This window comes from Apostichopus japonicus, chromosome 19 (genome assembly GCF_037975245.1).
Source record: "Apostichopus japonicus isolate 1M-3 chromosome 19, ASM3797524v1, whole genome shotgun sequence".
Lineage (NCBI taxonomy): Eukaryota > Metazoa > Echinodermata > Holothuroidea > Aspidochirotida > Stichopodidae > Apostichopus > Apostichopus japonicus.
The window spans coordinates 3,260,004-3,287,470 of NC_092579.1; the positions used below are offsets into that span (position 1 = coordinate 3,260,004).

General features: G+C 36.6%; 1 protein-coding gene across 1 annotated transcript; it reads right to left on the reverse strand.

Annotated features, from left to right (window-relative positions):
- LOC139959861 (transmembrane channel-like protein 5) lies at nucleotides 1-27,467 on the reverse strand. The gene is made up of 18 exons (XM_071957766.1): nucleotides 27,314-27,467; nucleotides 23,663-23,807; nucleotides 21,542-21,748; nucleotides 20,543-20,774; nucleotides 19,928-20,006; nucleotides 19,317-19,577; nucleotides 16,917-17,044; nucleotides 15,784-15,931; nucleotides 15,060-15,215; nucleotides 12,762-12,904; nucleotides 11,973-12,060; nucleotides 11,489-11,586; nucleotides 10,940-11,035; nucleotides 8,361-8,436; nucleotides 7,844-7,974; nucleotides 6,942-7,097; nucleotides 5,901-5,979; nucleotides 1-5,135 (listed from the first exon to the last, which is right to left on the reverse strand). The coding sequence occupies exons 2-18, from the start codon at nucleotides 23,769-23,771 to the stop codon at nucleotides 4,890-4,892; spliced, it is 2,433 nt and encodes an 810-aa protein (XP_071813867.1). The 5' UTR covers nucleotides 23,772-23,807; nucleotides 27,314-27,467; the 3' UTR covers nucleotides 1-4,889.

Consider the following 27,467-nt stretch of genomic DNA (forward strand, 5'->3'; position numbering starts at 1 on the left):
AACCTTTCTTGAAGATTTCCTGTTACCCTCCTGATTCAACAGACATTTACCAAAAAATAAAATTTTGATCACACCCAAAAAAATTGAAAACTTCATAACAATTTTTTGCAGAAAGACTTGAAGGCACTGAAAAGTGGGTACAAAGCCACACATTACCAAAAGATCTGTTAGATAACATCTTATACATATAATTTAACCAAATTTAACTTTTAAAGTAGAAACATACCTTTTATAATAATAATTTTCATAATTATAGATATTTCACATTTTTTTCAGATAGAGAGAGGTAATTCATATAATACAGCTACCACCTCAGATGTTCTTGCATAATTAATTAGGTTAATGTAAAGCCATCAGTAATAACATTGAGAATGTCTAATATTAAGCATATGTTGAACTAGAAACACCTCAATAGCACAACAACAAATCAACTGGATGGGTGGTTATTTGAATACATTATTTGCATAAATATGGATGCAATTAAAAAGACAATTTGACCTGACATGTCTACCTCATGTTTACCTTGGGGAGAGACAATGTTTAAACTTTTAAATTTTGCATCTCGTCAGTGGTCAACCACATCTTATATGAATAAAAAAAAAGAAAAAAAAAGGGCCAATCCTTGAGAACGGATTTTCTCATTAATTTATTCATTTTAATACTTAATTATTCAATTTATTCACTTTGCTGATATTAATTAATACATTCATTTATTCATTCATTCAATGACTAATTCAATACATCTGTTAAAATGGAAGCAAATAATCAGCAACGTTTCATATCCATCAACCAGTCTTGTAAAAATCTGACAAAATATGGTAACAGACACATTTCCTTTAAATGTATATCAATATCCGACTATGAAATGAAAATTCTGACTCTGGGTAATTCTTCTAGGATACATAAAAATAAAAGTGGAAGATATGAAAGTTGGAAAATTAGCATAACAATGCGGAAGATGAGTGGAAATAAACAATATATGAAAGTTGGTAAATTAACTTCAAATATATTAAGATGGGAAGAACGTCAACAAGAGGTAAGAGAAATACAACGGCAACCTTCTTGAAATGAAACCATGGCAACCCAGGATGAACACCGATTGGATATGGAATCCATTCTCAACTACAGAAGATACATCAACCTGAGTGACCATCCCTCCAATCAGGTTACCTGCTATATAATACAGTGGAAATGCTACACTCATATTTAAAGGCATATTCCTTTGGAAGACAATTTTAGACTTATATTGATGAGAAAAATATTCCACATGGTTAGCCCGAAACCCTGTCAATGTCTTGTCCCTTACTCAATATACGGCTACTCTCAATGTACGGCTACTATGAGTGTAACCTACATCATTTTGACCGCTAAACATGTGACTTCTCCAGGAAGTTACTGTTGAGGGTCATGTCATCAGCGTGAATGCTCTTCAGAGGATTCACAAAGGCTATTATAATCTTCTTGTCGATTTATTTATGAAACCTGTCACATTTGGAACCTTTACTTAGCTGTCAAAGTTCTCTGTGGTTAGAATTTCATCAAATTTCATCCTTTTGTAGAAATATTATATTATTCCATGTATAGGGGGGTTGAGTGCTTCAGGAAGACCCTTTCACTCTTAACGTTTCCCCCGGGAAACAGTTTAGCCCTCACCATCATACATTCGGCCAAAACCGTTTTTTTTGGGTCAAATGAACCTGTCTATAAACATAAATGTGCAACACATAAATGCAAAATGAAAGAAAACAAATTTAAAATTACGAACAGACAAAAAAACTAAGTAGTAAATTCACTTGAAAAACAACAGGGCTAAACATGCATCTGTAGCAGATACCATGATTTGATCATATATAATTGTTTGGAAAAAAAAAGAATAAAAAAGTAAACAAGATTTGAAAAAATGTTTAAAATCAATGCTTCTTATCTTCATTAATTACAAGACGGTTCCCTAGTTAAGTGACTATTATAGTACATACATACCAGAAATTTATACAAATGAAACAAGAAATGAATTTCAAAACGATTTCACTTCATAAAAATTTCAATAAAAGTGCTCTGATCATGTTGATTCAGCTGCACTACCTCAACGCACAGGACCATAATCATATAAACGATTGAGACACATATGTCAGTGTGAACTCAGGGGACCAGATGTCCATGATTCACGGGGACAGTCCCCAGATTTCAGGAAGCGTCCTCGTATCAAAACTATCCCTGGATTTGTCCCTGGACTTTATGTTCTGTCTCCGGATCTTGAGTAGTGTCCCTGAAATAATTAACAGTTGGCCTATTTGGCTTTTCTGTCGTAGGAACTGTCCGGTTTATACAAAGCTCATTAGGACTCATTGATAAAGGCAAGACAGATTGCTAAATAATTTCAGATATTCAAATCATACATAGATGTTTTTGCACGTTACTGATAAATGCTATTATTTTACTTTGGAGTTTTCATTTGCACAACGGAGGTTCTTGTGCAATTGACAACCATCTTTTAACAAATTTTGAGGACGTCTCAGTGTTTTGCAGTGCTATGCAACACCACATAATGCTGAGGTGCCATCAAACTTCCAACCCTCCCTTTAGACAGACAAGAGAAGGTATGGTCGATCGCCTAAATGTCAACATGAGGGGGTTGAAATTAAATCTGTCACCAGTTTTACTAAAAAAAAGATGGTCACCTTTGTGTAAACTTAATGGATGTATGAAAGAAAGAATTATTCGAGCATAGAAATATCTAACTTACTAACCAACTAATGACAAATGTTCCTAAACCAGAATACAATATTTTTTTTAAGTACAGTCATCTTTTAGTTGACATCACTCAGGTCTGTGACATAGTGCAATAATGAATTTTTCACTTGTGTCACCCTCTCTCTGGGAAACTGGAAACAACATTACAACCATTCTGAATGTTGCGATAGTTTTAAGGATTAAAATATATGTGAGAAACAACAGAAGTTGTGCGAGACAATAAAGCCACAATCGTCACGTGTACCCTCTCCTGTCAGATAATTTCTTAAATTTAGTTTTATCTTTACAACGTATCTTACAAATTTGCACTGACATCGCAGTTTAAAATTCAAGTTAACATTTTTATCCAATTATATTAAACCAAGACAATATATATAGAGGTATAACAATTTTTGGAGAACAAAGTTAAATCTTCTCTCATAATTTCTTACTAATGAGAATATTTTTGATTAATATTTCTTAAAAATGGCAAATGTAAACTTCACATCATGAAAGCTCTAACTGATAAGCTGAGTAAATATAAAATCAAACATAAGTGTTTACAATTAAACCTGTGAACTGTTACCTCATATGTACCTACATTTTCAAATTGAAACAGTGTTTAGGATCTTCAACCAAAAAGAAGCTTTCTGAAATGCATCTTACCAAAATTGGTTTGAATGGCAATGAGGACTGTTAATAAATGTGCCCCAAGCCTCCAATGGCTTTAAAATCGCAGAAGCTTAATATAAGGGAAGGAGAAATAACACTTGTATATACGCTGAATTGTGGTCAATTCAATGATTGAGTATATATATATTGATATCTTGATTGTAAGTTTCTTTATGTGTGTGACCATTACATAGAAAGTAATTAAATATTTGATTCAAACAATAAACTATCAATATATGGATTGATTTGATCAATCAATCAATTACTCAGCAATTCAATCAATCCATTAATGAACCAATAAACTGATCCATTGATCCATCAATCACTTAACAAATTGATCAATCAATCAATACCACTGATCCATCCATAAACTGATCCAAGGGTCCCTCAATAAATTAAACACATTGATCAATCCATCGGATCAATCAATCCATTGATGAACCAATAAACTGATCCATTGATCCATCAGTCACTTAACAAATTTATCAATACCACTGATCCATCCATAAACTGATCCAAGGGTCCCTCAATAAATTAAACACATTGATCAATCCATCATTCAATCGAACCATTGATGAACCAATAAACTGATCAATCGATCACTTAACAAATTGATCAATCAATCAATACACCGATCCATCCATAAACTGATCCAAGGGTCCCTCCATATATTAAACCCATAGATCAATCCATCAATCAATCGATTCATTGATGAACCAATAAACTGATCCATTGATCCATCAGTCACTTAACAAATTGATCGATCAATCAAATACACCGATCAATCCATAAACTGATCCAAGAGTCCCTCAATAAATTAAACACATTCATCAATCAATGGATCCATTGAAGAACCAATAAACTGATCCATTGATCCATCAGTCACTTAACAAATTGATCAATCAATCAATACACCGATCCATCCATAAACTGATCCAAGGGTCCCTCAATAAATTAAACATATTCATCAATCAATCGGTCCATTGATGAACCAATGAACTGATCCATTGATCCATCAGTCACTTAACAAATTGATCAATCAATCAATACACCGATCCATCCATAAACTGATACAAGGGTCCCTCAATAAATTAAACACATTGATTAATCCATCGATCCATTGATGAACAAATAAAATGATCCATTGATCCATCAATCACTTAAAAAATTGATCAATCAATACACCGATCCATCCATAAACTGATCCAAGGGTCCCTCAATAAATTAAACACATTGATCAATCCATCGCTCCATTGATGAACCAATAAACTGATCCATCAATCACTTAACAAATTGATCAATAAATCAATAAACCGATCCATCCATACACTGATCCAAGGGTCCCTCAATAAGTTAAACACTTTGATCAATCCATCGATCAATTGATCAATCGATCGATCAATCCATTGATCAATCGATCAATCAATCTAAAAATCAATGCAATACCAACCAATCAGTCAAAATTACCCCTCATCTACTTCTATAGGTCAATGGTTGACAACGACTGGTGCTCCTGGATAATTTAAATGCTGTTGGTTGTTTGTCTGTTGGTTTCGTCCCCCATTACCATCCTTGGACTGAACGTATTTATGATTATGAGGCTTGTTTCCCTCAGTCTTGGTGCGATCCTGCTCTGCTAACCTGCGGTGCCTTACATTGTCCTTTGTATTAGCAGTGAGATTTCCAACTACTGCACGAAGTCGCTTCAAGAGAAATCGTTTATCCTGTCCCTCCTGTTGTTAGAAAAGATTTAAAATTCAAGACTTAAACAAGAGCATCTTTTGTGAATCATTTTGTAAACGGATGCTACCATTGTTGCGTAAGGAAGCTTACAAATATTACTAACTTGGTAGTGAAACAATATATCTTCCTTTTTAAGGTAGATAAAAGCAGAGGACTAAAGGAGCCTGTCAATCTGAAAAAAGGGTCCTGTCTGACTACACAAAGGTGACAATAAGTGAAGAATCTTTTAAGTTTTTATTGTAGATATCAGGAGACTAACCAAATCACATAGACCAGTCCAACAGGACCTGCTTGACAAACCAACCAATGTGACATGTCTCACTGACCAACAGGACCAGACCTGCCACAGTAACAAGAGATTTGTATGACTGACCAACAGGACATGTCTGACTAACCAATCAATGAGACCTGCCTGACTAACCAATCAAGGAGACATGTCTACTGACCAACAGGACCAGACCTGCCACAGTAACAAGAGATTTGTATGACTGACCAACAGGACCCATCTGACTAACCAATCAAGGTGACATGTCTACTGACCAACAAGACCTCTCTGTGTAACAAGAGACTTGTGTGACTGACCAAAGAGACCTGCCTTACTGACCAAGGTCGTTAGCTACTGCATAAATACAAGAGAAGAGGGAGTGGGGGGTGTGGGAGGGGTTACTGAACAGTACTCTGAGAGATGGTATGGGAATGGTGTAAGAAAAGATTGAAATATAACAATGATGCTATTAATTGATATAAATCCTTACCAGGATAATCTGTTGCTTTAGCCTTTTGATGATCTTTCTCCTTCCCTTAGTTACCGTCCGGAAGTAGTATATTGCCAGGCTAAAATGAATAGACACAAAAATGCCAACATTCAAGGGTCAACAAGAAACTCAAAATTTCATTTTTGCACTTCAATCATAGCTTGCACATACACTTATGAAAGTGTTTCTGTTCTTGACAGTGTATAGCTCCCATAAACACATGGTTGACACTACCAGGCCATTCTTTCACTTGAAATTACCTGTAAACAGGTTCTTTACATATTCTTATATCACATTTGTAGACTTTAAGATATTTTCTCTCTCTGTTTCAAAGTTATCATTTACATTGTATTTGTTAAATATGGATACAGAAAGGTGTCTGGCCAGCCACAATATATTCCGAATCAAACAAACTTCATTCACCACTAATTTCATTCATTCGTTTGGAATTATCCCTCATAGAGTACGAAAGGCACGTATATGAAAGGTACAGATTATATCTAAGCGTAAAAGAAAGTAAACTCAAAACTCGAGGGCTTAACAAGTAGAATACTCCCTGAAAAAAAAAGCACAAAAGAAAAAGCTGAGGAAACTATACACATAAATTAACCCATAGTTTACCCCCCAACCACACCCCCCCCCCCAACTCTCTTTCTCTCATTTATCATTCACTTGAAACAAAGGATTTGGGAGTATGGATGCCTGATCTTGAGTCTACTTTAATGAGCACTCGGTGAGAATTGTTTGATATGAAAAGACTTGAGATAACTTTATTGAACTTAGTTACAGAGAGAGAAACATGTTAGCAAACTGCAATTTCTACTGCTAAAAGCCTGTTCAGGTAAGTAAAAGTTACAAGGCCCAATGATGTGTTGATCCTATAACAGGATCTTTTTCAGAGGATAAAAGTTAGCCTCTGAGGAAGATCCTGCAAGGATCAAAACATCAGGCCCTCAAACTCTTACATACTTAGTTATAGAAGAGTAGCCTTATATCTCAGACACAGAGAACACAGAAACAAGAGTGGAAAAGATGGCTTACATAAGAACGATGATGACGGCCAGGATAAATCCAGGTGACGTCAGAATGCTGAAGATGGTGGTGATGATATCATTCCAACCTTGAACCTGATCCAAAAGGACCTCAAACGGATTTTCTAGGCCTCTGAAAGGACCACAGTTATCTGACGGTATCGATCTTAGAAAATGGAAGGAAGGCAATATTTCTAATAGATTATCAGAATCTTACAAAATCAGTCATAAAGTGATGTCATCCCCACATTGTGTCCAAAAGTGTGCTCATACTGAAACTGAGCTAAGTAATAATGATCAAGATGGGAAATCACAAACAGCAATCATAATAATACTGCATCAACAGGGGTATATGTGATAAAGACTGGACAGGGCAATGAAACCTGATGACCCTGACCAAACAATTTAAAAACAAATTAAAAAGGGACAGAGACAATATGACAAGAAATGATAGACGTATAGCATTTATACACCATACGCAAATAATATTTATCATCCACACATGGATAACATTCATAGTCCATACACAGGTAGTATTCATACATACATAGTTGTCATAAGCCTAATACAAACATAATTTCTATGCCATGTATACAATCCATTCTCCAGAAAAAATAGCAATAATACTCCATACACACATAGCATTCACATTGGAAACACAGATAGAGTCCATTTTCCATACACAAATGGCATCCAAACTCCTTATTTAAATAGCATCCATATTCCATACACAAATAGTATGCATACCTTAAACACAAATAGCATCCATACTCTATACACAAATAGCATTCATAGTGAAGGCACAAACAGAATCATATCCCACAATAGCCTTCAAATTCTGAACACGACATCATACTCACTCTACTCCCAACTAGCATTCCTACCAAATCTATAGGATAGTAAGTGACTCACTGTACTATTATGTACCCCACAGAGAAACCACAAATAGCAAAGAACACAAACAGAATTATAAGGAAGACTGTCTTTGTGAGTGAAGCTCTCCAAGCCTGGTTGGACGGTGTACAGTTGTATAGGACACTTGTCTGAAAATAAGAGGAAAAGAGAGAGGAAAATAGGTATGGATACTCAGAAAGGATGCAAATTGTCAGGTTGAGACTTTAAAATGAGAAGGAAAATAAACAAGATTGATAACATGAGAAAAGACCTTGGGGTAAGTTATACATGAGATCTTGTGACCAAACTGCACAGCAGTAATAGTGCTATTACATATATGCTGAGATATGAGGTCCAAAGAAAAATTGAAGGGTGGCCTCCAGAGGGTGGGTATCGAAAAGAGAAACTGTATGGTACAACAATAATATATATTTATATGTATAATGTTTGAAATCTAACCAAACAGGAAAACGACGAAATGAAAAGAAAGAAGATGGTATTTGCATGATAAGAATGTAAGAATGTAATTTCATACCCTCTTGACATAGAATGTGATAATTATCTTGATGATGCAGAAAGCCATAAGGAGAGGTGAGAAATACATTCCAATCCTGAAAAATAAAATATAAAAGATGTCCTGAAACATGTTTGAGTTTATCAACTATAAACAGCACCAATGACAAAGTAACATAACATGCTACTTTCCCATCACAATCTCCTTCCACAATTCATTCATCTAGCCTTGATAAATGTGTGGCATCTATGTCTGCACAATGTTATGTCTTAATTTATAACCAGTTTTAAACATGCCATACTCTGGATTCAGTTTTAAGACCTGGTCTGGTAATGGTATTCTGATAAATGCTTTGAATATGATATCTGTTGGGACGATGTCTTATATTTGATCAAACCATCTTAAAACATGAATATTTACCATTCAAAAATGTTTTAAAAGTTTTAAGTAGGCAGTTGCTAAGTGACCTTCCAATTGTGTGCACTTTTGAATGGATATATCATATATCATTCACAAGTTGACAATCTAATGATTAGTGATGGCATTTGGTTTGGTCCAATCAAATCACTTACTCGTAAAAAACATAATAATTTGTATAGGCATTTGACTGGATCAAGTATATCACTGAACCTTAACAACCTAATAATCTGTGACTTGATCAAGTTTATCCCTTAACCTTAACAACTTTTAATAGCAACCTAAACATGTGCAGACTTGTAACTGGGAAATTTATCACCTACCCTTTAACTACATAGTATTTGCATGGGCATCGCGATTGGCTCATGTACATCACTTAACCCTAGCAACGTAAAAGTTTGTGGTGCGTGGACATGTGGTTGGGTCACGCTACATATTGTCAGAATGACTTACCATGTGTAAACCTGTGACTGGATCATGTACATCACTTAACCCTAGCAACGTAAAAGTTTGTGGTGCGTGGACACTTGGTTGGGTCATGCTACATATTGTCAGAATGACTTACCATGTGTTAACCTGTGACTGGATCATGTACATCACTTAACCCTAGCAACGTAAAAGTTTGTGGTGCATGGACACGTGGTTGGGTCACGCTACATATTGTCAGAATGACTTACCATGTGTTAACCTGTGACTGGATCAAGTACATCACTTAACCCTAGCAACGTAAAAGTTTGTGGTGCATGGACACGTGGTTGGGTCACGCTACATATTGTCAGAATGACTTACCATGTGTTAACCTGTGACTGGATCAAGTACATCACTTAACCCTAGCAACGTAAAAGTTTGTGGTGCATGGACACGTGGTTGGGTCACGCTACATATTGTCAGAATGACTTACCATGTGTAAACCTGTGACTGGATCATGTACATCACTTAACCCTAGCAACGTAAAAGTTTGTGGTGCGTGGACACGTGGTTGGGTCACGCTACATATTGTCAGAATGACTTACCATGTGTAAACCTGTGACTGGATCATGTACATCACTTAACCCTAGCAACGTAAAAGTTTGTGGTGTGTGGACACGTGGTTGGGTCACGCTACATATTGTCAGAATGACTTACCATGTGTAAACCTGTGACTGGATCATGTACATCACTTAACCCTAGCAACGTAAAAGTTTGTGGTGCGTGGACACGTGGTTGGGTCACGCTACATATTGTCAGAATGACTTACCATGTGTAAACCTGTGACTGGATCATGTACATCACTTAACCCTAGCAACGTAAAAGTTTGTGGTGCGTGGACACGTGGTTGGGTCACGCTACATATTGTCAGAATGACTTACCGTGTGTAAACCTGTGACTGGATCATGTACATCACTTAACCCTAGCAACGTAAAAGTTTGTGGTGCGTGGACACGTGGTTGGGTCACGCTACATATTGTCAGAATGACTTACCATGTGTAAACCTGTGACTGGATCATGTACATCACTTAACCCTAGCAATGTAAAAGTTTGTGGTGCGTGGACACGTGGTTGGGTCACGCTACATATTGTCAGAATGACTTACCATGTGTAAACCTGTGACTGGATCATGTACATCACTTAACCCTAGCAATGTAAAAGTTTGTGGTGCGTGGACACGTGGTTGGGTCACGCTACATATTGTCAGAATGACTTACCATGTGTAAACCTGTGACTGGATCATGTACATCACTTAACCCTAGCAACGTAAAAGTTTGTGGTGCGTGGACACGTGGTTGGGTCACGCTACATATTGTCAGAATGACTTACCATGTGTAAACCTGTGACTGGATCATGTACATCACTTAACCCTAGCAACATAAAAGTTTGTGATGCGTGGACACGTGGTTGGGTCACGATACATATTGTATGACTGACTTACCATGTGTAAACCTGTGACTGGATCATGTACATCACTTAACCCTAGCAACATAAAAGTTTGTGATGCGTGGACACGTGGTTGGGTCACGATACATATTGTATGACTGACTTACCATGTGTAAACCTGTGACTGGATCATGTACATCACTTAACCCTAGCAACGTAAAAGTTTGTGATGCGTGGACACGTGGTTGGGTCACGCTACATATTGTCAGACTGACTAACCATGTATATTGTCTGACTGACTTACCATGAATATCGTCTGAATGACTTACCATGTATAAGCCTGTGACTGAATCAAATCCATGGTGTTTCTTGCAATGTTGAACTCGGGTGACGTAAGTCCCTTGAAGCAGAATTTCCTCATAATCCTAAAATGAGATAAATTTCAAGAAAACCCATGGAAAAAGAAGTTCAGTAACAAGGCTTAAATCAAACAGGGTTTTGGTACACTTTTCTGGAATAGGTAGACATATCAATGAGAAACAATGAGAAACCAATAGAAAGGAAATGGTTGAAATGGAAAACAAAATAATCACAAATTTGTTACATTAATTTGACTTCATTAATTTCTGTTGCCAGATTATATTGTAGACAGTCATTTTAAATTAACTGGATCTACAAATTGAAGAAGCCATAACAGAAGGAAATAATGAAAATATTCTCCTAAACAAACCAAAAAGGACTGAACCCAACTTAGACATCTTTAAGCCATACCAGAAGGAAAAAAACCCACAAACTATAGAGCTGAAGATCTGAAACCAACAATATTGCTTTTAAAAACATGCTTAATTTATAGAATTTGTTTGAAATGCAAAACTTACGCAAAGATGAGCTCTCCAAGACCTGTGGCTACAAACTGAACCAAGAAGTCAATAATGACCAACTTGTAAATTTCTTGCCCTGCAAAAGTTTCCCAACACTACAAAAGAAAAAAAAAGAAGAAAAAAAGTAAAAACAGAATAATAATTAGAGAGAATTATGAGAGAATAGTAGATGGACAAACCAGAAATCCATAAAAGGCTTGATGATTCCTTGCCAAATTTCATGTCACTGTTGACAATGTCTTCAGGTAAACTTGCTTATTTTTAGTTTATTATTACAAGAAATGACAGGCCAAAACCCCCAAAATGCTTCTAAGCTACTTTACCCATCGCTGTCTTGGTTTTAGTTGGATTTCTCTAGGTGATATATCTGTTATAATATAAGTACAAGAAACAAATCATGCATTAAGTTTCCAAAAATTTGACTTTTCAATGTTACACAAGAAAAACGAAACATTCTTTTTGTGCTTTCCATGTTTCTTACCTCGCACGAATCTACGTCGCAGTTTTCCACTTGTTGTAGCCAGAACACGATGAGGGTTACCAGGACGACGACTTTCATCAGGAATACTCTGTAGAGAAACAATCACAACGAAAACAAGTAGACTTTGTCCCCAGAAGACAATATCATGTTTTGTGGAAATGGCTTATCAATGCTGACAATGCATACTTTAAACCTTAAGGCAGACCCAGTCTGTGAGGGTTGTTTTAGTCTGATACCAAAGACATGTCACTTGTTTCTTCATACAGATCAAGTCTTATAGGTATAGATGGCCTTCTGTCTTAAGACTATCAAATGATTTTGAACCTACTATGATTCCTGACAATGACAAAATTCTTTATCATTTCATGATCAAAAAGAGCTGATTTTGAGGAAAACAACTTGGGGGGGGGGGGATGAGGGGAAGGGTGGGTAGCATAAGGTAGGGGGACTATGACTATGAAAAGGCCATTATGGATTATTGTTTCATTTATCATTAACAACTACTAGTAAATTAGTCAGATATATATATCAGAATATTGATACCAAAATGAAAACACAAAGACACTTAATTGTCACACTTTTCGGTGATATTCCAAGCCTTTACTCGTCAACTTAGCCACTGGAAAACAAGATTGTGTTGCCAGTTTAAATATTCAAACAAAGACAATCACTAACCTCCCCACCCCCCCCCACCCCTTCAATAAGTAAACACTCTCTAATGACTGAAAACTGAAGATGTGAAAGGCCTAATTATTATCAACAGAACTGATTTTTGAGAGTTGTACCTACCTGCCTAAAGCCACATAAAGAGCGTTTCTGGGATTTTTGTATCTCTCAAGGTTTGTGATGACAGTAAACATATACGGCAAAATCAGATTATAGCCAGCTACTAAGAGTGGAACCGCTAGTTCAGACAAGAACTCCCCAACATTCTAAGAGACAACAAATCTGAAATAGTTAATATCACTGGCAATGTTATATACAAACACTGTTTCATTCTCCAATCTTTTATTGTTTTGTAAAGAAAAAGTTTTTTGATGAGTTGATAATTCTCCTCAAATGACCACAGCTTCAGCCCTGATTCTTATATGCAAAATAGGCTAGGCTTTAGTAGTACACCTCATAGAAGAGCGCAGTAGTACTAGAATACATGTGGACGTTTGTTAAAGAAATGCTTAACTTGAGACATTTCTTGCGACGTTAACATATAACAAACATTAACAGTTTACTGGCGAGCAAAATTTACTGTACAAACAATTAGTATTGCGCCGATATCACCAATATCGTTTTTGGCCGATATCCGATATTATCATCCCAATATCGGTCCGATACCGATACGATACCGATATTTTTTAACAGACAAAATAAACTGGACGCAGTAAATGTGAGCCTTAACATCGTAAAGACTTACAAGTTGCTTACAGTGTTAACGTATGCTTGCAAAATTGCATCTTAATTAGGTTACGAACTGTCGATCACAATGTAAAAGTTATAATTTATTGAGTTTATACTCAATGTACAACTTATTCACTTGACCGTATAGAGAAAAAAAAACTGAAAATCAGTAGAGAAATGACCAGTTGTGTACGGAAAGTAAGGTGGTACACCTTTCAAATATTACGAAAGATCGAGCAATTTTTACTCTCGAAAAATTCACGCAAAACTGGCATATCGTACTAAATGCAACTAATGTCATGTAAACAAGGCTCTAGTACATCCATTTATGAATATACCGTAAGACCACATCTGTTGTTAAGCGGGGGAAAAGAAAGTATTTTCTAGAATTTCCAAAAATACGGAAAAAATTATATCCTACCATACTTAAGTGTATGGCAAATAGCCTAACCACCTCGGCCGTTACGGATCTCACATAACTAAAAAGTTCCTTGGCAACGTGCCAAAAATGTTAACAAACAGGTGTTACACAGGGGATGAGCTCACAGTTGTTTGGGAAGGTACCTGGGAAAATTTGCAGCACATGTACCGTGGTAGTTGGGTATAGGGTTAAACACTGCAGTTGTAAAAATGTACGCATAGTGCACGCTATTCATTGTTAGGCAGTCTAGAAACAAGGCTTTGCTGAACGTTGTTTGTTTCATAATATCGGAAGTTTTGTAAGTTGCACAGATTGAAAGACAGATTAAATCTCTTTTCATTTTATAACATTATATAGGTACTCTAACTCGTCATTTTAAAATTTATCAGTTTCGTGACAATTTAAATAAAAAAAGTTGTCAGTATTTTGTGTTCGCAGGAAATTGAACAAGGTTTTCCAACACTGCTGAACTGTGCAGTTATACATCATGTTAAAGGTTTTCACGGAGGCCTTTGAGAAATGAATGGTTAGTACAGTGTATAATGCTGCACTGATGCTGTGTGTAGGCCAAGGTTCACGAAGGTCATTGGTTATATTCGCGCGCCATAGACATGTTTTTAGAGGTTACGGAGGGTCAGGTTTCCATGGATATTAATCAAAAATCAATCTGAGTTTAACTGACGCTAAAGAAATGGATCATCTTGGGCAGATTAACAGATCATTGCAAGTATAAAGAAGTAGCTCTGCTGTTAAAAAGAAAAGTTCAATATCGGTTTGCTGTTATCGGCAATTAGGCAAAATTTTACCGATACCGATATGCTGCCGATATTGCAAATATCGGCAGATACCGATATTGAAAACGATTATCGTAGCAACACTACAAACAATAATAACCACCTGCTTTTCAAATTTTTCTAATTTCCCTGAAATGGTCAGTGATTCTAGGTGAATGGATAAGCTACCAACCAGTTGCTTCATTAAATATATTTCTACGAGGATCAACAAGACACACTGGCTAGTGCAAAGGGCCAGAGAAAACCAAAATCAATGCTTAGATTGAGCAATCTGCAGAGCAGACCCAATAAGGAGCTCAGGCCTACCAGGCTTTGAGTGTTATCATTTATTAGTGCTAAATTACCAGAGGACTTTGGCTTCCCTGGGGGGCCGGAATGAAATCTTCTTAGGGCCGGATTTGAACCATGGCCGCCTATTGACAATCCCTGATCTACGATAAGATAAATACATTCTTGCCTACATGAGGTTTTACTTACAGTGTTGACACTGCCATTATAAATGGCCACAATCAGGATACAAGCAGCGGCAATTATTGCAAACACAATGAGGTTTGTGAATATTCGAATCAGGTACAGCTTGCAGGTTTGGAATTTTGAGACACCTTCTCTCTTCACTTTTCCGCTGAGGTTCTCCTAGAAATTAAGCAAAAAAGGTAAGAAAACTTTGAACGCTAGAGGAAAGTTCAGATGTTAACGTAGCATGCCATTAAGTATCACAGATCTAACGATACTGACCCTCACCCCATTCTCCCACCCAGATTATGGCCACCCCCTTCTCCCACCCAGATTATGCCCACCCCAACCCCTCCCTGCCCTTCTTCAATCATATTGAAATTAAATTTACAAAATAGTTTTAACCCTAGAAAAAAAATCAACTTGTGAGATTACTTAAAGAATACTATACAACTATACAAAACAAAAGAACACCTCACAGCTGATATACAACCCACCTCCCGAACCCCCACAAGGACCCCCTAGTAAAGATTTACTATCACAGTTAACAGATGTGAGATGTACACTAACATCTAGTTCTTTGTATGCACTAACATGAAGAGTTAAGGATTTGGTGTGACCCATCCATTTATACTTGAGTGCATGTAACATTAATACTTACTCACATCCCTAAAAAGAAGAAACCTCGCAGACTAGCAGAACAGTTTAAATGACAATCGGAGACAGAGAATGCTTGAAAACTACTCACGGCTAACTCCAGATATATGCTCTTACGGTTAAGCTTGGCCGCCACCTCTGACGTGACACCGAAGTCCCATCCTGTAAAGACCTTTGATGAGTAAAATCCATGTGTCTGATCCCCCGTCACAAAAAACTGCCTGTAAGCGGAGGATATGCTGTCAAGAAACGAAAAAAGAGAACCTGTTTGACAGGAGAGGCGGCATACATCCACATAGAAATAATATTAAGTGTTGTTGTAATAGGTTTAGACTGGAGTCACTAAATGTCAAAAGTTACAAAGTGACTGAAAAGTTTTTCAAAGACCCTCAAAGGAAATGCAGTCACCACCGTTCAGACTATGCATGTTAGGACACGATAACATGCGATCAAAAGTGTTCAGACTACATGTCCTAAATTTATGCGATGACGGGAGGGTTTGTTGTTACCTTGTTTGCAACCTACCATCATGTTGTAGAGTATATAGGCCTACATTTTGACACAACAAGGTATCATGTCAGGGGTGACCTTGGCATCGCAGTACCAGAGTTTCTATCAAAGGAAGTCATTGCTTGCCTGGCAGCAAGCACAGAATAGTGTAATAGGGCATGGTATAGGCCCACAGGTATAAAGTGCCTGCTTCCTACCTCTGATTGCGGCAATCAAAAACATATCAGTCTGACACATTTATCTTACGACAAAAGTTAAAAATCCTATTTGTTACACTGTATCATATCGCGTGTAGTGTGAATGGTCTCATATAATAACAGCTTGACCTTTTTTGAGTATATTGTGTCGTATTGTATCGTGTCATAGTGTATTGTATTGTATCATAAATAGGGTGATTTGGGCCTCACTCTGATATAAGTCTGACCAAGTGTATCTCCCCCTCACTATAGGTTTAAAAAAAAAAAAAAACATGAAAAGAGGAACACAACATACTCAAATGATATATGTGGCATTGTAATTTGGGGATAACTTTAATAATTAGGCCCTTAAATAAGACATTTTGATGAGTGCAACAGTTAGCAGAATGCTAAAGTTACTTAAACCTGATTAAATTTAACTTAAAACCTGTTCTGAGATAAAGAATAAATTTATCAGAAATACATTGAGCACGCCTATGGAATGCCAGACTAGACACTATATGACTGCTTGACTGACCTCTTTATGAGAACCACCAGAATGAGGATGTAACATACAGAATACACTAGCAGGTAGGCAAGCGGGATGTTGTACTTTGCCTGGTTTGTGTATGATCCGTAGAACAATGTTGAATTAGCCAGCCAGCCCTGATGGAATAAATATACAGAAATAGCATGAAACATGCCCAATATGATGAAAATAGCGTCAAATATACTTTATGGGACAATTCAAATTAGCTTTTCGTTTTCTGTCAGAAATATCTTGAAATTTTGAATTTGGCCTCAATTTTAAAACATTTAACAACTAAAATTAACATGGAAATTGTGAATTCTTGAACAAAGATATACAGGGAATCTAGATCATTGTTTTTTATCATAAAATAAACAACAACTTCCCAAAAGCTGGAGGTTTAATCCTTCCATATGAAATCCCACATACAACTGCTACTAAAGGGAGTTCCACCCTACCGATACTTTTACAGAATATTACCAACCAAATAAATTCTGGAGGTTTCATCCTATCAAATGAAACTCCACATACAACTAAAAAGATTTCCAGCCTACCTTATACTTTTATAGAATATTACCAACTATATCAATTCTTGAGTTATACTGCTGAGCATTCATGTGTTTTCCTTTGGATTAATTCTCCTCTAAACCCCATCCCAATCGCCTCCCACCCCTCCCCCTTTTTATCTCCTTCAGCTTCAAGAGAGTGCTGGTTGCATTTCCATGTAGTCTCTGGCATACAAATGTATGGGCACAAAATTTAGTGAAACTGAATTTAGTGAAACAACAGATATCTAAATTTATCAAGAAAGTCTAAATCTGGGCAAATGTATGGGCACAAAATTTAGTGAAACTGAATTTAGTGAAACAACAGATATCTAAATTTAAAATCAAGAAAGTCTAAATCTGGGCAAATGCATGGGCACAAAATTTTGTGAAACTGAAGTTAGTGAAACAAGAGATATCAAATTTTATCAAGAAAAGTCTAAAACTGGGCAAAGGGCCAGCAATCTACATAAGACTACATGTTCCATCTTTCAACAGTCGAAAAGTAAATTTGCCCTTGACTATTCTTTACTGTACGTGTATCATTTAAAGTGCGTTTTACTCTCATACAAATACGACATTAACTCAACGCCATCTTCTATACACCAGCGAATCATTAATCTGTTATCCCATCGCAGAATGCTATGCAGACTGGGCAAATCGCTATACGAATGCAAACATGTATAGCATAGTAGTTTATATGGGACAATCGTGACAGCCTTCAAAACTGCTATGCAGACATTATACACTAAATTATGCCCTGTACACCTGACTGAATTTTGATTGCAAGGCCAAAAAAACTGCAGTGTTAGGCAAGTGTTTAAAATAGTTTTATGGTAGTTTGAACACCAGTCATGACTGAACAATGCAGAGACTGAACAATGCTTTATTTCTTTTGATGCAATTGTTTGGTCTTTTTCTATTATTTACAAGAAGAATACAAAGGGGGGGGGGGATATGGCAAGATCACATACTACTTATTTTTCATTCTTCAAGCAAACAAAAAGCAAACAAAAGCCCCCCAAAAATTTCAACTTATATTTGGAAACCAGGATCAGACATCACAAAGAGTCCTTAAGCTGGTAAAATGAAATACTAAACTTGTAATATTGCTGTTTTATGCAGTTATGATTCACGGTTGTACAGTAGGAGTATACCAATTATTCAAAGGTTTCCAAAGGACTAGCTCTTGGCAAAAATATTACCAACAAAGTTGCCTTTTAGCAGTACAGTATTTCACTATGCAGAATCGACACAATGTGTGCAAAAATTGCATGAAAGAGTCAAAGAATTGAAATATGTAGATATATTGCAAGAAAATAAGAAAACAAGAACTTATGATACCTTGCGACCTTTCTATGAGAATATTTACTGTAACACTGCAAATAAGATTTTTGTAAATTTTGACCATTGTTGACAGCTGAGGTGATTAGCAAGGTTCTCCAACCCAAGTGGACCTGAATATCAAGCTTTTCCATGGTATATTTATGTTATTATCATGTTTACAAAGGTTTTGAATATTGACTTGACCTCAAATGACCTTTGAACCCTTTGCAGAAAATAAGATTAATGTGTTCAAGGAGGTGGCTAGGCATGGCAAGTATATAACTCAAAGTTTTACTCGTAATGTCTACTTGACAGGTTTTCATGTTTGCAAGGTCTACAGACTTTCACCTCAGTTGACCTCAAACGACCTTTTGACCTCGACCAAACAGTTGAGAGAACATCTGTTGGTTTCAAGCTTGATACGGACTACTGCCGAGACACTGCCCACTCAAGAAGGTTTAATTTACCCATAATTTTTAATCAGTTGTTTTGCTACTGATTTCTCCTATCAGAGAGAGATAAAACAATAAAAACGCACCCCTCCAGTTAAGAGATCCAGAGCGCTGAAATCCTGATGTACCGGTCGGTTATCCGGGTACCGATAAAACAACTCTGGAATCACGATGAGGGAGAAGGTGAGGAGGAAGACGATGATGTTCAGGAAGAGTAACCAACGAAGGAGGATGAAGAAAGAAGTCACGCTGCTGCCAAAGTTGCCCTCTATTGTTTTAATAGAACTGGTCCAAAGGGCAAGGCCTTTCAGCCAGTCTACGATCCGTTCCTTCAGGCTCCCCATGGACTAGATTGTTTCCCCAAAAGAAAAGACAAATTGTGTGCGTGTGTATTTTAGTTTACAGCACAAAAATACCACAATTATGATCACTTCTTCTAAATGGGCAACAATAACCTTAAACAGTTGCTGGAGATGCTAAAATCGCCAAAACAATTAAAATATATATGTAATTACAAATTAAGGTGTCAAAACCATTTCTTACAAAATGTAAATAATGAAGAAGATAGAAAAACATATAAGTGTGAACTTTTTTGTGTGAAAATAACAGGAGAGATTATTAAAAACAAATGCAAAAAAAAAAACAACTACTAATAACATAAGGCAAGGAGGAGAAAATGTGCTGTGTGTAGACTTACATAAGAAAGAGAATACCAAGCTGCTTTGATAGGGCTGGTTGTCTTTGCTTTTTTCTTGGATTTTTTGGCTACTTTTCTCCTAAAACAAAGGTTAATGCAAAAAGAAAGATATCAAGTACCTAGTTTTGTGAAAGTGTGTAAAATAATCACAATTTCAGATTGATTTCTATTTTGAATTGTGACTGCCTCTTTTATACCAAGTAAATTCTGTTTTTTTTTTCTGTTTTATTTTAATTTGGTTACTTCGTAATGCAGTATGTAGTATCCAGTTGTACAATTTACAATACGCTCTACCCAAGTAAATATCATTGTGATATAGCACCACACATTTCGTGAGAATCCACTATGGCAGACCACTTCCAAAGATCAGATAAAACATAATCCAAGCAGTAAATGAAGTCCTACAATGTCTTTGTCAGTATGTATTCCCTACCCAAGTAAATATCATTTTGATATAATGCCACAAATTTCTCGAGAATCCACTACGGCAAACCACTCCTAACGATCAGATAAGAAATAATCCAATCAGTTAATGAAATCATACGATGCTTTTGTCTGATTTTTCCAGACTCAACAAATCTTTAATCATGGATTTAAAAAGTCGGTATTTTATACCTGACGGCCTTCTTGGTTTCCATGTTACTGGACATTCCTCGGATGGTATTCCTTCTTTTAACGGCAGCTGCTTTGCTGCCATCCACCACTTTTGTATCCTCCATGATTTTTTTCACAATTTCATTTTCCTCATCGGAATGTTCCTCTACGGCCCCCTCCTGACCTTTCCGCCGACGAACAGTTGTTGGCTTGACCCACTTACTACTGCTAGTTGTCTTAATAATCCCACGCCCTATCAAAGTAATAAAGAGAGAGAATTAAAAAACACATATGAATAATGATCATTTATTCATTCTTGTTAAAATTCTCGAATCTGATTGGCCTGTTGTCATCCGCTGACCATGCATTGACCTATGGATAATGCATGGCAAACGCACCAGTGTATTATTATTATAAGTTGCAAGAAAAAGAAAAGTATGGCTGCAGGCTTATCAATAGAGAACAGAGCAGGTTAAGACAAGACAAGACGATATATGGATGGAATCAGCGTGTTTATGTCAGATTCATAAACCTAAATCAGACAGGAGTGTATAAACCTCCTTGGCATTTCCAGGGAATAGTTTAATGTACACTTTGAGCAGCAGTTTTTGTGGGATTTCTCATAAAATAGTGAACTTTACACTATGGTGTCTAGAACACTTGATGTATATATGTCTTCAAAGTTTAAATATCACTTTTGTAATTTGTACATATCAAGCTGCTGTTTTAACATAAAAGTTATATTATGCAAGTTACACCTTTTTTGAACGATGTTACATTGCTTCGGTAGTAAGATTGCAAGGTACAATTGGTAATAATCACAGCCAGTTTCAAAGAGCCAAGAAACAATAAGCTATTTCAATTCCCGCATCCCATATCACTTTCCAAATTCCAACAAATGGCAGCGAAATTCTGATAAAAATCGGTAGAAAACTTGATCTTGCAAAACGGACGATGCTTTGATAGTCCGAAAATATGTTGATGCATCTGTAACATTTATACGATGAAAAAATAACCTACCAAGGGTTCTACTGGGGAGTAAGTCTATAATGTAGTTAGGATCACCCAGGTTTGCAGCTAGAAATTCTCTCTCTTCCACCTCATCAATCTCATCAGCAGTTGATACGTAACTCTCTGTGGAGGCGTTGGAATCTCTCCGAGCAGCCGGGCCATTTGCGTACTGTTGCTCCTCGGGAGAAATGTCAGTTTCCCTTTCAACATGAAAATCTGTGCCATGAAACGTAACATAAAGATAAATTACATCGATGCACGTCTACAATTGGCAAAGTGCTTGTGTGGTAAGTTCCATTTGTTGAACATAATGATGATTGGTAAAATAAGGTAAACAATAACTTTGTCAAGAGAAGCATCAAACACACTGGGATCAAGATGATTTGCTGGAGCAGATATGCCTTGAAATACAATGTGTCTTTGTTTGCACTCAGGAAAAGAATCTCACAATGTTTTAGCCACTTGTTAAACATGGCCAGTGATCACAAAAACAAAACAAATTCTACCATCTACAATTTCCCTGAATTACGACACAAATCAGTTGCTGTACTGGCTTTTGAGAGCAGCCCAAGAAAAAGACGCGCAGGTAATGAAGAGTAATATACATGTGGATTAAGTTAGGCACTGAATTCACCTTGATTCTTTTGATGTTCTTAACGTCTGTACCGACAGAAAAATCGCCGATGCTGTTTCTCTACTGGCAAAATCTGATAGTATTTAGCCAGTAAATAGCTCCACATTTCAGGGCCTGGCATACTTGATATGTTTAAAACATTTATCATCTCATCACCACAGATCACCTGTATTGTAAGTTGTAACGATATCACAATTCTGAAATTATGCCCTCTATCAGAGTTGAAAAGATGGCTGCCAAACGCACAAGTTAAAGCAGCATTTTGCGTCCTTTTCTATGATTTTTCTCAACCTCACTGACTCTTCAATGCCATAACCACATGTATACATAACTAGCTTATCTATGTAAATCTTACATCAGATGGTGGCATAAAAGTCGAAAAATTTGCAAATTTCAACTTTTTTGTTTTTCTCCCAGATATTTTCAGTTGGGATCCCAGTAAACCTCGCCCATAATATGAATATTTAAACACTACGAACGTCATTGACCAGTACGTCAACACCATGCTTGATTTGTGTATAGTCTATATGGCAGTTGTACCAGGGAGTTCCATAACAACTCCCTGGTTGTACTAACGCAAAGTCTTGAATCTATTTTTAGCAACGGCTCATAACTAAACCTGCATCTCTGTTTGGTTGAATTCAAACTAGTGGGTTTGGGGGAACTGTATGCAATTAATTTTAAATTTGGAATTTGTCGTGGACACTTTTCTCATTATCTGCAAATATCCTTAATTACTTGCCAATTACATTGTTGGCAGGGAAAAACTTGGCTAATATCTTAGTTTGCTGTTTTGTGATTGATATATGTAAAAAAACTCGAAGGACATGTCAAAAAAGTAGAAAACGGCGACCAACGCAAAGAGCTGCTTTAAGATGGTTACAACCAGAATAAATCAGTAGAAATCTGAGCCATTGGGTGTTTCCTTGAATCAATACACTCATCCCAGAACACAACAAGTACAGTATTGACCTCATATATGATACTGTAGAGAGTCAAGTAATGGTCACTAATTCCAAACAATTCACAAAATTTTAAACTGTCACCAGCAAAGGGGTTGAACTTTTGTTCCAGCCTTCAAGTTGTGAAGTTGAACTTAGAAAGACCAAACTGGATTTTCAGTACATTACTCTACAATTTGGAAAAATCTTTTGTTACTGATGTTTTCTTAATGTACCATCTGTTTGTATGGTAGTGAACTGATCGTTCTTATCATTCAAAACTTACATTATTGAACCCAATCACAGTGAAATTTTGTGGTTATCCTGCCACCACAAAAAAGCATGCTTTTGCATGGAAGTTTTAGAGGAATATTAACACTTTAATTGCCAAACCATGGAGCACATACTGTAAAGAATGCAAACAAACAGTATGATGTATTCATAAAAAATCTACAAGCTAAATTTGCTTCAAATTTGGACAATAATGAACCAAAACAAAGTAAGCTTTACTTAAAATATATGTGTTGAGCTACAGTATGTTACAAGACATATTACCTGACAAGACCTCGACATCATCATAACCATAATTTTGCTGACCGCGCTGGTAATCTTGGAGCTGCACATCCTCTGCACTTGAGGGATGATTTGCATATCTGTAATCCATCTTGTTTTATTCCAAAATGTATCACAGATTACAAACCTGATAAATTAAAATGGAAATATATTACTGACTTTAGGTAAATTTTCAAAAGAAGAAGTGCCATTGCAAACTTAACTCATCCTGACGATAGTTTCCATTCATAAATTTGCAAAGCATTTCCAATCATAAAAGTTGATCAATAGATTTATTAACTAGTAATGTTTGTTTCGCGTGTGACGAAAAGTATTTTTTTAAAACATTTTTCTTTCCGTCGAGACTGTGTAGATTAAAACTACAGTACAAAAACGAGATTACATGTGGACCAAAATCAAATTTCTACTCGCAGCGACATATAACAATGTGAAGTTTATAGGGGACATGGTCAGTTACAGTTTATATACGGTACCGACATAATCAGGCTAAGAATATAAATATAATATAGATACTATTTTGATATCATGGCATTGGGTAATGTAGCAGCACAGCACCAAGTGCTTTACACTCAGCTAACAACAACAATTGCAGAGGTGTTCCCATCTTCTATCAACATTGCTAAGACACACACACACAGAAATAAGAGGGGCTGTTAAGTCTGTGTCTGCAATTAAGAGTTTACTGTACATCAGTGTGGATACAGCAAGCCTAGGGGCAGTACTATCCCTTATATCATATAATATCTCATGGACAGTACTAACACCTAACTGCAATTTAACATACTATGCCTAACAATTGGTACTTGTATTGTTGTGAGTGGTCCAAGTTTGTTCTGGTGCCTGTTTTGTTCACATCTTGTATGATGGCACATTCCAAACTATTCCAAACTATTCTAAACATGCATGCACACACTCACACAGAGACACGTTCATCAATACAAGAAACCCCAACTAAATCACTTCAAAACAAGGCATATCTTTTGAACAATTGCAAAGAACATCATGGATGCACACACACACACACGTCACTACAAGAAACCCCCAACTTAATCACTTCAAAACAAGGCATATATCTTTTCAACAACTGCCAAGAACAGCATGGATGCATTTTCGATTCCTTAAAGACCAAATATGGAGGCAATTTTTTTTTTTGAGATTTTCCATTAATTTGGGAGTTTACATACCCATAATCAACATGTGTAAAAAATAATCTTCCAAAACCTACTATAACCCATCAAAAACGACCACGAAAATGGACATTTTGGGTAGTCACGTGACATGAACCTCTGGAATGTCTGAAAACAGAGATTGACCCAAAGGAGCCTCTGGTCACCGTGTGACGTCAAAGTTTGTATACCGCGAAAATCAAACGCTGATATAGGCACTGTTTGTACACAGATAGCGAACAATTGTACTGTTTTTGACTTCCAATTTCGAGCGTTTGAAAAGCTGTTAGCTTAAAACAAGAACACATGAAGGTTAACAACAAGTTTTAAGACAATTATAAGCAGAAATTTTAGTTAAATTGCTTATTTTATTAGCAAAATTTCAACTCAAATGGAGGCATCTTTTACATAGCGTAGCGTCAATAGGTCCGTACGGTACAATATACTTACGTAGTACTTACTCGTTTTAATATCCAAAAGTACAAACACAGAAAAAAGTATCCTGTCAATAAACAAATTTAGCAGTGAATATCCTAATCCATGTTTCTTGTTCAATCCTGGGCGAAAAACTACCGTGACTCTGTGTAATTCCATAGAGTTAGGTCTAGTTGAAACAGGCCTTGACCAGTAACATCCCACAATCACAAGACAGTCACTAACGAAATAAAACGTCCGATCGCTACATACTACCGTTTTTATTCAACTCCTTGGAACATGCAGATGTCGGAATAAACAGAACGGACAATATTACACATGTATCACGAACTCACGATACTGGAATACAACAAATGAAATAGATAAATCCTAACATGGCTATTTACACATGCTGTGAGCCAACGCCGGCGAGAGTTGTAACTAACTACTGTACATGTACTAACAATGCTATACCCTTGGCACGGTATATATATACGGTCATCTCTTACAGTAAATATATTACTGTCAATTGCGTGATATAGTGTTACATGTAAGGACGTCCAGGGCGTGTTTACCGTCAATTTCACATTAGCTATGTCCGACCATGGTCCGACATCGACAGTATATAATTTTCACAGAATGAGACATATGCAGCATACACAGAAGCAGGGTCATGCATGTGGACTCATGGGCATGAGATACTCCGGGTGCTGAAAAATCTTTCCGTGTGGATCTCCAAAAATTAATCCAAAGTCTGCGGCGTTTTACGTCGGTTCTTTTACTCGGAAATCTAAAAAAGCTGATGCTTTTGTTGGATGAGGTATAACTGCAACCTCCAACAACACAGAATTGTGGCATTTTGAGGAAAAAGGAGTAATATCGTTGATGTTTTTGGCAGCTCAAGTATACGACTTTACACACTAAACGTATAGTTGTGAGTGAGGTATACAATTGACGTCACATGGTCACCTGATGTCTTAGGAATGTTTCAGGAATGTCTGAAATAGAAGCTGACTTTTCTTCCCATTTTTCACGTATTTAACGTCCGAAATTGGTAAAGTTAATTACAGCAATGTAATTGGAGTCAGTTAAGGATTACATACATGCAAAATGGTGGGATTTTATGTTCATCGAAAAGTTTCCATAGTTGGTCTTTAAAGCAATCAATTGGCTAACGAGTCGGATATACAATAGTTTATATGACTGAGACAACTGAAGAAAATGTTTTTGTTTTGGTTCAGATGGTAAACAAAAGGGGTTCATCCTAACTAAAGTTAGGATGAATGCTAATGTCTTTTCTACATGAAATCCGTTTTACTCATCACACAATCTCATTTTTTAACAATTCTCTGAAGAAGTTCTTGACTCCATTTGCTTAGATGTACTGTTTTAAGACTTGCAGCCTAAATGTAATGCTAAGTGATGAATGAAGGTGGGTCAGAGTAACCAAACATATAGTACAACAGAAGTCAGGGGTTGGCAAGGCTAGTATTTTTCCAAATAAATGGCAATCACACAGTTTCATGCATATTGCAATTTGGTGGAGAATATGATCGTCCATTTCTAAAATTAAAAATCCTACTGCAATACACATGAAATGTCAGAAATGATGAACACTGTGACAAAGAGGTCTAAACTTTGATGCTGGGTACAAACGATTTACCCACTAACATTAATACTGTCTGGAAGCAAATTTTGAGTGTATTTTGTTTCTTTATGGCTAGGCTATGCATACAGAAGATACAATATTTACAATTTTTTCAGGGGTTCTCAAAATGTTTAAATTGTCAGGCATGGAAAGGGTGAGCATACTGAAGGGTCACAGCATTGTCCTTTTGATATTGAAATTAAACAATTAAGGGGACGAATTTGGACCCTCCGTGCTAGTGCATAGACAATATGTAGCATGGCCTAACTTCAAAGGCCTAATTTAGCCCTAGCCTAGGCCTATAGCCTAAGCCTTACTTAAAAGTTAGGCCTAAAACTTATGGCATCTTGCCTTCAAATTGGAAACAGTTACCCCTGAATCTTGAGAACATGGTAGGCTACTTACCAAAATGTGTACGCATTTGTCTTAGTCTAAATGCTAGACTAAGTCCGGCTAACGATCTTCCGTTACAACCAGGATATGTTATGAAATGCCCTAGTTCAGTTTGTTGGTGTGTGTATAGTGTGTTCTGAATTTTCACGGCCTAGGAGAACTTGTA

Coding starts and splice junctions, on each gene's coding strand:
- LOC139959861 (XM_071957766.1), bottom strand. CDS start 23,771: ATGGATTACAGATATGCAAATCATCCCTCAAGTGCAGAGGATGTGCAG. Junction 15,932..16,916: donor CTGGTGGTTCTCATAAAGAG/GTCAGTCAAGCA, acceptor GTTTCTTGACAG/CATATCCTCCGCTTACAGGC. Junction 8,437..10,939: donor CAGTCACAGGCTTATACATG/GTAAGTCATTCA, acceptor TTTATTTTTCAG/GATTGGAATGTATTTCTCAC.